The sequence below is a fragment of the Halyomorpha halys genome, unplaced genomic scaffold (genome assembly GCF_000696795.3).
Source record: "Halyomorpha halys isolate HHAL.00 unplaced genomic scaffold, Hhal_1.1 Scaffold165.1, whole genome shotgun sequence".
Classification (NCBI taxonomy): Eukaryota; Metazoa; Arthropoda; class Insecta; order Hemiptera; family Pentatomidae; genus Halyomorpha; species Halyomorpha halys.
The window spans coordinates 1,059,421-1,072,252 of record NW_027111427.1 but is presented as its reverse complement, the minus strand read 5'-3'; the positions used below and the strand labels follow the sequence as shown (position 1 = coordinate 1,072,252).

Here is a 12,832-nt window from a genome sequence, read left to right as displayed (position 1 = left end):
TGCTTCGATACTTAAAGGTTTGTCAATCTAATTTCCTCAGGGGCCTCTGGTAATGTGACAAACTTAATACAGATGTTTTCACATCCGAGGATGCTAAAAGCTTCCCAGAAGGATACCCTGATCAGGAGCAGATGACGAAACACCTTAATAGTATCCCGGATGTCCAAAGCTCGATACATAGCAATATCAATAAATAAAAAAAAATAAACATTTTTTAACAACCGTTATTTTTTATCCCCTCTAACTATAGTTGGCAGTCTCATCAATTTTGATAAGTAATAATAAATAGTTTTCATTTAGATAATCAAAAATTTGGGTGAAATAACTGACTTCTTTCTCCTCTTGGGCTCTAGTACTATCTCTTCAATGATGTATGTACTATCTTTTAGAGTGTTCTTCAACAACAGTTCCTAATCAGTAAGTTTGGTTCTTATGTGCAAAAAATATTGGAGTTTGGAATCAAGAGAACGAGAAGGAGGAAGACGTTTCCAGTTATTAGAAGGGGATGACAAGTTCAACAATAAATCATAAACTGAGATATGTTATGTGAAGATCATAATAAACGTTTTATGGAAGGACATTTAACACTTTCGATATATTTGTGTAATAAAACATAGAATCACCAGTCCTCCAAGTTAAGTAACAATAGGACCATGTCCTATGAAGGGTTAGCTCTATATAATCTAATTCGTTGTCATGCTTTGACTACTCATTGTAAGATAACATTCAAAAGTTTTATTTCAACTATATTATTAAGTAATGTTATTTATAAGGTCATAATTATGATAGTCTGTTCGTTATACATCCTCACAACCTTGTTTACTCATTTTAATTGTATCGATGCTCTCACCTCTAGTATATTTGATGGGTAATAGTCACACGTTTAATTTTCGTACTCCGATCGATTAATTTTTGATCGTATCAAATATACTACGCAATAATTTATTTTCCAAAATCTGTAATTCCTAATCCATAACCTATAAAGCCAATGAAACCAATGGACATTAACGAGGTACTCTAATTTTTTATTAGAAACCTGAAAATAATCAGGTAGATCTTGGATGTCAATTTAAAACATCAAAGGTAGAATAAATAAATAAATAAATAAGACAGCGAAAAAAATCCTCTTACATATCATAAATCTTAAGGTATGAAATGAAATAGCCTTATATTTATGCAATAAATTAAATTAATATAAAATACAATATAAACATTGTAATACATAAAGAAGATAGAGAGAAAAAAATAAATAAATTTATATATCTAATAGTTGACAAAACATTGACTTCTATAAATTTTCTTTCCATCTTTCTGTATCCTTTCCTGCATAGGCCTTCCCTTTCGGGAGTAATAGACAGCACTTCCCGGGGTGCCAGCCCTATCTCGTTTCTTAAAGGTCCGTTAAGTTAAATCTTAAGGTATATTCTAATAATAATAAATAATATATATAAACATAAATATTTTCCTACAGCTTCTATATAGATATTTTAAGATAAGATGACATTTTAAGGGGCAGTGGCCCGTGAGGAGTCCTGTTCTCGCCCAAAATTCATTCCTAGTAAGGTTTAGGCAAAATTTGCTTTTTACTTAGAAATTTCAATTAAAAGCTTGGACTGTTTGATGCCTGGTTTCAATGCCCAGTATGTTTCCTTCTTTTTATGTTCCCAGGAGTCAACTACCTTTCTGATTGCACTTCCATATGTTGCAATATGGCTTTGAGCTAATTAGCTTCATTTCTGATGCTAGGGTGTCTCCCATCTAATTTCCTTCTATCCCCTCATGTCCTGGGGTCCACATCAAGGTATATTTATTATATTATATTACCTCTGGAACATTTCTTTAGTCTTTCCAGGTAGTTCCAGACTAGCCCTGACTTTATCGTGTAGGCATTATTGCCTTTGAAGCTGCCAGACTGTCTGATATTATATAAATGTTTTGCTTGTGTGGGATACATACTTTAAAGTTTTTTAAAAAAAAATATATAAAATCTTTGATATAAATTGGACATTAAATTTTGAGAGATCAATTTACCATTACATAGGGAATGATAAAGGCTTAGAAATTGTATATATTCATAGAAATTTAAAAACTTTATTGGGTTGGTGGTGAAGTTCTCTATAAATAATGAAATTTGGTATAGTGGTCGTTTGCCTTCCAGACATGCTATGGCTCCTTGCAAGTATATTCCGTTTATGCGTCTCTGTATGTTAGCCCCTTGCGCTAGTGCATGTAAACATAAGAAAAGTTTATTCATATATTTTCTAAAGAGCCTGGAAGGTTTGGAAAGCATCCGAGTCCAATATCAAGCTTCATTATTTACAGAGACCATCAACTCATCAATGTGTTTCAAGAGATATGTAGTTACATTATTAATTTGCTAATCCTAGGAAAGGATTGTGTTATTTTGTTGTTTTTTAATTTTTTTTCCCTTCCTGATACTTATAAATCCCAGAGTTTAACATGATCAATAGTACAATTGATAAAGCTTAAACCAATATTTAAGTTTCATGCACCTTAATTTTTACAACAAAGGAAAAGAGAACCTGTGGTCTATTTTTGAGCATTGTTACTACTTGAGTTCAGACCGAAGAAGATTATTCTGTCCTGAGAGAGAGGACACGGCCCCTGATTGGACAGGGGCTGACAAGGCTGTAAGAGGGTCAGTAGGGAAGTGGCCCCCTGGGGTCCGGCCCCCTAATCTAGTAGCCCCCATCCACTTAGGGGCCGACGGTGGATTATCCTCAACAACACACTTACCTCGCTCCATCTAACCGTCTGAGAGCCCCGATAAAAAGCTCTTCGTCATGGAACAGCCTTGATGTATCTAAGCCTACCTTCTGCTAAGAAACTATGTCGGACTGGCTCTGAGAGGAAATACTCGATATAGTATGCAATAAATACTCGACAAAATCCCATAAAATAAATATTATATCATAAAAAATTAAATTTTAATTATTATTATTTTTTTACTGTTTTCATAGTGAGATTTTACTTCTTATCACATTCTGTCTTAATTTAGAACAATATTTATTTTGCAGCTTTTCTGGATTACTGGCACACCTCACAAAGAAAGTTTTGATTTAATTTATAATTTTACGTATTTTATAAACTGTGGTTACTTTCTTTACTGAAGTGGTCCTAAAGACTGTCTAAATCAATTAGAGTTGCTACAAATTAATCCCAGTCTACGGTACAATTTATGGAATTCCTCAAGAACTTTTTTTTATTGGTAGATGTGCCGCAATTCAAGCAAAGCAGTGGTATACTGTATTCGATATTTTTATTAAAATGAATATCCTTATTTCATACATTTTTCCCATCGACTTTTATTTCCCTCTTAAATCAACCCTCATACTTAGGTTTGAATAGGTTAATTACGTAGATCTCCCCCTCACTCCCTTATATTATATTTCTATTACTTATTTTTTCAAATTCAGTTGGTTTTAATATAAAAATAATGTTATTATTTTTTAATAGACTTATATTTTTCATGATTTATCTCATAAATATCTGAAATTATATGTTAAATGATAATAAAATAATTTTTGAAAGCTTACCTGAATCACACCAGTCCTGTTAAGTATGGAATGCCCGACTGGTTGGAACCTTTCCATTTGGGACAATATCTCGGTGACTTTTGGATTTTCGACATCAATCAATCGAAAAGCAGTCATGTTGACCGAATTGTACTTGAAATCTTCCAAGTCAAAAGTTTCTATATCCTGAAAAAATATAATAAAAAAATCAATTATGTAATAAAAACGAAATAAAAATCAAATATAATGATTATATTACTATTTTTTAACTTATAGGAAGATGGTCCATGTGGTGGCCAAAAAAAAATACACAAAATAACAGAAATAAATATTTTCTGGTCACCAATGGATAGCCCATTTTTGCACAGCTATTTATTATATACAATGAAGATGGATTATACAATAGACATAATGTGATATAAATATAATCCTATCCAATATATTACGTAAACAAAATTATGTCACATATATTAATTTTATGTAGTATTATGCTATTATATTTATATCACATATTCAGATTTCTATTCTATTTCGAAACTATGGTGAGGGGTCAAGTTTTCATTTCGTGGGACCTCCACAGAAATATAATACACCACAGCCGTATTCGAATCGGCTTCGCCGCAGATGTTGCTAAGATCTGAAGCTTTTCAGTCGGTTACATACAGTTCTTGCGCTTCTTTATTAATTGACCTCCAACGTGACCAACTATACTGGCATTTATTATAGGCATTCTGATAGATTGCTTCGAGCTAAATGTTCCGCCCATCTTAACCTTCTGGCTTTTATATCACAAGATATTAATTGACACCTCTTTCCGAGCAGTTAACTGTTAGGTCTTCTTCTTTATGTGTCAAGGCTCTGAGTCCAGATCGCTTCTGTATTTGTACGGATTGCTTTCCATTCAAATCTCTAGATTCTAAATTGTAGGATACAAGTTAAAACCCAGTCCATGCAGCTTTATATCTAAGCTGGGCTAGAAGCTAAGGAACGTACAATGCCCATGATAAAGGCATAGTAAATACTTAGCTTAAAATTTTTAGAGATTATTCCGGATTTCAAAATTCTTGACAAAAAGAAGAAGGCTCTTCGCGCTTGTTATACGCTGGTCTCTCTCTGTCCGTTGATCGTTTATTGAGTTTGTTGTGCAGCCGAGGTATTTCAAACTAGTTCAAACTTTCTGATTTGCAAAGATTTTCCATCCACGCAGACCATGTCTTTAGCGTGAATGTTCATCTTAAAATTATATACTTTGGTTTACCTTTATTGGCTTGCAAGCTGATTTCCTCAGCTTCCCTTAATAAAGTCCTTCGAGTCCTTCGAAATCATCTTGGTTACTTCCAAGAACCGTAATGGTGTTCACATATGCTAGGGTTCTATGTTTCTTTCTGATGTGCACCTCTAAATTTTCGCGTGACAGCATTGGTAAGAGTCTATCTCCTTGTCCCAGACCAGTTCTGACTTCATAGACTTCTTTCCGTATCAAGAATCTGTATATAGGATCATTCGTACAAATCATTCGTTTTGTCAGTAATATCAACTTCTCGGCGATCCCCAGCTTGAAGTCATGGTCTTGTGTTTTTAGGAATCAGTAGTGATAATACCAACAGTAGATCACACTAATGAAACCATGACTTTAATCGGTTTAGGCAAGTGAGGCTATGGAAATATGTCTTCGTGTTTGTAGTCATTGACTACGAGCCTAATGTTATCGAACAAAGATCCATTTTTATCATACGTTACTATAAAATTGAGAAATAGATAATTTCTTCCGTCATTTTAATATATTGATATCAAGGAACAAAGGATCCGTGTCTGTCAATATTCAAATCCATGGACGTGGAAAATCACCTATTACAGTTGGTTTGGTTTTGATAGAACTCCACTGTTTTCGCGAGTATTATGCACAAAGATATATTGTTTGAAACGTTTATATTTTTAAAAAAACGAGTCGTTCTGTATATTTTATTCTGAAATGACAGATCATAGGAAGTAATTGTGTACCGGTATTGTGTAAATTTGGGAAATTAGCTCAACTTTTTATTTTATTTTTTTATTTATTAAAACGGGACTATCAATATTAATCTATAATTCTGGTAGAAATAAAAATATATTGGATTTATTTCCACCAGAAAATTTCTGTCTCAATGTTTTTGTAAACTGTTCATATCTCTCCTAATAATATTGATATACTCGAAAATATTGAACATAAATCCAGCTTAAACTTATATCCTTGAGAAAGACTTAACTGTCTGTTTATGTAAATATGCTTCTTACAATCAAGCAAGAGGGCTTCTATAAAAATTTCCATTTACAAGGAGCCTCCCACTGGTCATTAAGGAGGACCAAAAAAAAAATGTTAATTTTTTTTTAATAAAAACTTTTTCAGGAATGATACTTAACTTTTTGTTTTTTCTTAACTTGTAATTTTCCCTCTATATATGAGATATGTCAATCGCATGTTTAATACGGTTTTAATCTTTCTTAATTAATTGATTTGTTTACATTGCACCGAAAATACTACAAATTAGAGAGGCACTGTCTACACACTCCCTAGGCGAGGCACCGTCGATCTCACCCCTTCAGAACTCAGTACACCCCTGAAATTACAAATATTAGAAAAATGGCAGGCCAAGTGGGATGAAAGCTCTCCGAGTAAATTAAAAGAAATAAACAGATCAGTAAAAACATGGTCAACATCCTACCGCAACAGCCGTAGGGAGGAAGTTGCTCTTACCCGCTTGAGAATAGGTCATACTCTCCTCACGCACTCCCACCTGATCAGAAAACTGCCACCTCCAACGTGCAAATATTGTCAGTCCATACTCGCGATTAGACATATTTTTGAAGAGTGTACTCACTATTTACCAATAATAATCAGGATAGGACTGACTCCAAATTTATCAGAAGCTCTCGCAGATGAGGAAGCTAAAATTACACTAGTGTTTTAATTTTTAAAAGCACATCGCCTTTTTTATAAATTATAACTCCTCTTTGATTTTTATTTATTTATTTATTTTTTTATCATGCCATAGGCGTTGATGACCAGAGGGTTTTACGCCTCAATCAACAATAACTACTACAAATTAAGTAACGTTAGTAACGTTTTTTTTTTATGATAAAAAAAATTTAAAACCAAGAATAACAAATGACATTCACGCTTTCAGTACGCGCTATATAAAATAACTGACCAATACAGTACATAATTAAATAAGAGAAAACATGTACACTATTAATAAACTGTTATTATATATGTTATAATACCTATATATTTTATCCCTCTATTTCACTTGATTATAATTATTTTATTTAAAATATCTTTTAAAACTATTATCAACATTAAATTCTTCTTGGTTTAAATTTCTTTTGACTGATTCTAAATCAATTTATATTTTCTTATTTATAAATAGCTTTCAACATTTTGGTCTGAAAAGTATTATTTTCTTTGTGATATTTCTTTTTAAACCCAGATAAGATTAGAATAACTTTAAGATCACATTTAATTTTATTCTTTAAGAAGAAACAATCTATCAATAAAATTTCAAGACATATTGTTTAACTAAGAATAAGAAAAGGAAAAAGGACATTAAAAGAAAATTTGTTTTCTTATTTTCATTACTAATTGAACGGTATACTTTCTCTTTTATTCTACCTGTTTTTTTTTTGCGCTTTTTACTATCACTAGTGGGCCAAACTCAGTACAAACTTTTTTTCAGGAAATTATTTGTATCCACTTCATATGTACTTATTTTTGTCCCTTTTTTGGATTGTGGTTACATGGTCGATTATTTTTCCGTTCTTTACATTAAGGGATATATGAATAGATAAATAGTGAGCATTGTTTGATTGAACATATTCTTAATTTATTAGGTCATTCTTTAATAACAAAGAGTTCATATCTTATAAGATTAATTAACTGTCGAATGAAGAAGAGAAGTAATGAAAACAACCTTGAATAATTCCGATTACTTAAGGTGAGCAATTCATTTCAAGATGAATACCTAGAATGCTAAATCTGAATGTGAAGGACTTACTTCTAAGAAATGAAGTCCCGTTTAGGAACTTGAGCTCCTTTCAGATATTTAATGTAAAATCCTAATTTCGAATATTGTTCCTGATAATTTTTCGTTTATTCCTGACCCTTGTGCGTTATTTATTCAAGGAAAAAGTGTTTTGCTGGCTTGTAATTTTCCTCGTTGAATCTTTTCCTCCTATCATTGTGAAAAATAATTCTCTTGTCTGAGAGCATGGCGTTGAAGGATTCTGAAAAACCTTTTATGAATTTGTTTTATTCTAATTTAATATAGAAGGATTCGTAATATACTCTGTTTGACAAGAAGTCACCTCTGTTGAGTATGTCTCACTACTATGTCTCACAATGCACATGTATTTATATATTAACAAGTTTTATGTTTTTCCCTCTTTTTGTCCAGCATTATCATTTATTAGATAAAATTATACATTAAGATAAAACACTTTTTTTTTTTTTATAACTTTCTGTCTGCCGCTATTTTTTGCCGATTAAGTATCAATTATGTTAAAGGATTATCAATTTACACTCATTTGATCAAGTTTACACCACCTAAGACCTACAGGATGATGAAATTAATTATATTTCTAAATGAAAATTACAATACTAATTTTCGATAAGTATTACAATATTCAAATTAGAATACTCATTATTTGTTAAATAAGTTATCTAACGATTATATTTTAAACAAATAATAGAAAAGATACGTAAATCTTCATCTGCATAGTGAACATGAAACTTGTTTGGTTTGAAATGTAGAACAATAGTACAATTTTCATTGTGAGGCTTCCCTCCTTTATCCAGAAACCATTCAAGTCAAAGAAACCCAATTTTAAATCAGCTTACGAAGTTTTATCGATCCAATGGTGTTTATCGCACTGAAAGTAGCTCAATTCTTACTTTATATATTTAACTTTAATTAATGCAGTTTTAGAACAATGCTTTAGGGTAGATTGTTGTGCCTAAAAAAATGGAACCAGATGAAAAAACCTCAGCCTATAATATATAGATCTGCAAATAATTAAAAAAAAAAAAATTCTACCAAACTTATGAATGAAATGTATTTATGGCGATCTTGAATCTCTTATTAATACGTTAATTAATTTTTTGTCGCATATAACTCATAATAGGTGCATCTTAGATACGAGAATCTTATTTAATTAAAGAAAATTAAATTTTATATCGAATGAGTAACATACATAAATAATTAGGTCAAGTTGTATGCCATAAACCTCAAATCCGAAAACTATTTTTATTTTATTTTTAAATTATGTCAAAAACTAACATACAGAATCTGAGTTCACACTTCATAAAAAAAGTTCTTCTAGCCTTCCTTAAACAGTCATTAAGTATATAAGTATTTTGATAATGTAACGAATTACAAAATTATTTTTCGCTTATAACTGCTAAACGCATACATCTTAGAGAAAAAGTTAGGATGTAAAAAATTAAATAATTTAAAATTTTGCTTTATACGAATAATATAAATAAATTATTTGGTCAATTATTATATCGTAAACAAAAAAGAAAAAAAAAGAAAAAGACAATCGTTTTCTTCAAATTATATTCACAAAATAAATGAGTCCACATTTCATTTATATCAAAAAATCATTTTAAGCGGTCTTAAAGCTGTTACTAAGCACCTAATTAGCTTAATAAAGTTACTTAATACCATATTTTAGAGTTTTTTTCGTTTTTCCTCTATAACCTCTAAACGGTGAATCCAAGCAAAATAGTCATATAAAATAATTATAATAATTAGAGAAAAATGAATTCCTTCATTTGTTTCCTTCCTTGTAATTTTATTTCGAATCTTTGTATAATGTTGGTTCAAATTTCTGATGTCTGAAAAATTAATTAATATTTACCAATATGTAAATAGTTTTTAACATTTTGCTCTTTAAAGTATTATTTTCTTTGTAATATATCTTTTTTTAAACAGATAATATTAAACGAGTTCTTACGAAAGTTCTTAAAAATACTTGTTTTATTATTGATTTATAATACATTATTATTTACAATAACATTTTCTTGACCACACCCGGACCATCTTCCATTAATTAATTACATACGGCAAATCGTTAATTTTTGCTTACTCCATTTTGTAAAATAACTGAGTGTTGTACTAGCAGTTAAAAAATTCAAGCAGTATGAAAAATTAATTGTTCAAAACACCATTATATTTAACACCTGTTTTTAACCACTAGCTGCGCTTGGCGTTCCTAATCCTGTTAAATAAAATGCAAGAATAAATTTAACAACGTATTTTATTCATGGTACCTAATTAATATCATCTGTAGAATAATTCCGTGTTGAAAAAGTTCGGGGACTGCATCAATTGTTTCTGTTGTAGGTTCTTAGGATAACAAATTGAACCCAAGTAGAACCTTACCTTTTTCAAATATACGCTGGTAAATTAATTAAAATAAAAAAAACAATCTAAGAAGAACTTTTAAACTCTTATAAAAATATTATAAGAGAATGTTTCTTATAATTTATCTCATATTTATAGATAATACAAAAAAAAATTACAATTCGATAAATCATAAATAAATAAGCACGTATTAAAAAAACGACAAAATATAAAAGAAATTTAAAACACTTCAAATTAATTTATATTTCTATTTTTTTTTTTTTTTATAATCGAACATTATTTATTGATAGATATTACAATCTGCTACACCGTTGTGGGTAATAGGTAATCCTGATGAATGATCACATTCTTACTAAAATAAGAATGAAAAATAAATGAAAATAAATTATATAAAAATAATTAAAATCTCTCTTAAAATATATACAAACAGAAGGATAATGAAAATTAATATTATCAAACTATGTTTATGAAAAAATAAATAAGTAAAATTTTTAGTCACATTTACACTCGCGAGGGGTAGAGCAGAGCTCACAAGATCCCAGGGCATCCCCCGAATTGGCCAAAACGTCGGACTTATTCCTCGTAAAGAAAATAAAATGTTTTGAGACAATAATGGAAAAAATTTAAATTATTTGTTTAAATAATAATTTTTCTTCGATCAAATCCAGCTCTGAATTAATAAACTATAAAAATAGATTTTATACCAAATCTAATAAAACGTATCAATTTACAATAAAAAACAATTGAGCGCTCTTAGCAGGAAAAACGACTACTATCATTTCTTGTACAGATTTATAAACAAATTTTTTTATCAACGTTTAAATAATCAAAAGTTGAGAAAATTCATTCAAGCCTATTAAAAAACCTATTTCTACTCATCTACAAATTTAAAAATAAATATTTTCCTGTCGGTACAACTGTTTTCTTTAACTATAAATAATTATTACAATTATTATTTCGGACACTTGCTCATAATCTTTTATTCTTTCTTTGTCACTATTTTATATTCTTTTAAAGTTCAGTTACACAAATTCAACCACTGAGCGAAATATATCTCTTATAATTTTGCAATTATTTTAGAAGAAACAATTGAATAATTTAGGAAGCCTGTTGTTTACTAAAACTTTCTTCCTCAGAGAGCAACATGACGTCTTTCAGGGACAGCTGACTGGCCTAATAAACCACAGTTTCTTTCCTCTCTTCCAATGCCAAAGTTTAATTAGAAGCAGGGTTGGGAACTGAAGCAACTTCTATGGCGAACCGAATTAAATGTTTTCTAGGAATTCAGTTAAACAACAGAAGAATGTTGATATGATAAAATATATATATACTTAAATGACATCTCTGTAGAACGTTACCCTCTCTTATCGGACAATTTTATGAAGATAACAGCCCAAAAAGTTACAAATTTAATGTACTTGAATCACTCTATTGATTTCTGCCATAACTTATAATTTATTAAAGACGTCTTGGCATGGAAACAATTAAAATTCAGCATTCTACAATGTTATTCTCACGCGGTATTTTTTAATGGTATAATTCAATTTTATACGTAATTATGGTGTCTCTGGACCTTTAAAATATCAAGAAAACCAAATAACAATGGAGTATATTTTCTAGTAATTACTCTCATTCTACGTTCGTTATCAATTTTATTTTCCATCTATTTTCCTAAGTAGAATTACCAAGTGTTTCACAGCCATCACAACAATACGCATGAAAAAGAAATAAAAAGTTCTTTCCCTGAGGAAATAGGATGACGTCAATAAACAATTATCGGTGGATGGAACATTACTACAATGAATGGCTGAGTGGTCCTAGTGAAAGACAGATGACCCACACACAGTCTATGACCACATAGAACTCCCAGCTCCCAGCTGCTCTCCATTCACATCATCAATAATGACCAGTCATTTATCTACTAGGCAGATTTGTGTAGTCATCTTTGTTCCCATTTTCACGTTCATTCTGCTAGGCCGGCAATAAATCAACTAATAGTAGGTTATGGTTTTCATGATTTATATTTCTAAAGAATACGTAAAAAAAAAAGTATACATTTTTTATAATATTAAAAAATAAAATAAAATTCAAGCACTAAAATTAAGGCATTTTTGAGTTATTTCAAGTAACGAATAAAAAGTAAAAATTGAAGTATTTGAGGTGCATGAACCCTAAATTTTATTTTATTCAAGAAAAAATTAAAATATTCGCACACTTTTCATATATTAAAAATGTTATAATAGTTTTTAGGAACTTTTCAAGATATCTACAAATGAAAAATAACAAAAAAAAACCAAAAAAACTGGGGTGAAATATATTATGTTTTTTCCTCAGGCTTTTGGACGATAATATCTAAATATTCACATCACGATACTTACCCTTGACCTCATAAAAAATTAGATATTATATACAATTCATATACACCCACACACTCTCACAAATTTATATATATTAAAGAGAGATAGGACGAATCTATTTATTTTTTTTTAAATATCTAAAAGAAATCTGGTTGTGGAAGAAAAGCAGTGAGAGGCAGGAAATCTTTAATTCCCTTCAGCCAGGGAGGTCATCAAAGGTCGGCCCGAGATAGGATCAGCAAAGATAGGGGACCCCTGTCAGCCCCCCCTTATCTGGATAGCTGAAGAACAGATATCCAGCTTAATCACCATAATCCCCTATTTTTTAGTATTTGCTACGTACACATTTTAACTATCTTTCAGCTCTAATTATTGCTAATTTTTATAACTTTGTTTTCTACATTTAAAAAAAAAATTGAAGTTATGAAACTAAATTAGCGTTATAACTATTTTTAATATACGCACTGCAATTAAATTTAATAAGGTGTGAAAAACAGTAAAATTTGATTCAAATGTTTAGCGCATATATATATATATA

General features: G+C 30.2%; 1 protein-coding gene across 5 annotated transcripts in view; it reads right to left on the bottom strand.

Annotated features, from left to right (window-relative positions):
• Positions 1–12,832, bottom strand: part of LOC106678871 (glutamate receptor ionotropic, kainate 2) — a 676,475-nt gene that overhangs the window by 186,145 nt on the left and 477,498 nt on the right. For all 5 annotated transcript variants that reach the window (XM_067049421.1, XM_067049419.1, XM_067049423.1 and 2 more), the window contains one exon: positions 3,558–3,722. In XM_067049421.1, the coding sequence (XP_066905522.1) occupies positions 3,558–3,722 (165 nt within the window). The remainder of the gene's footprint in view (positions 1–3,557; positions 3,723–12,832) is intronic.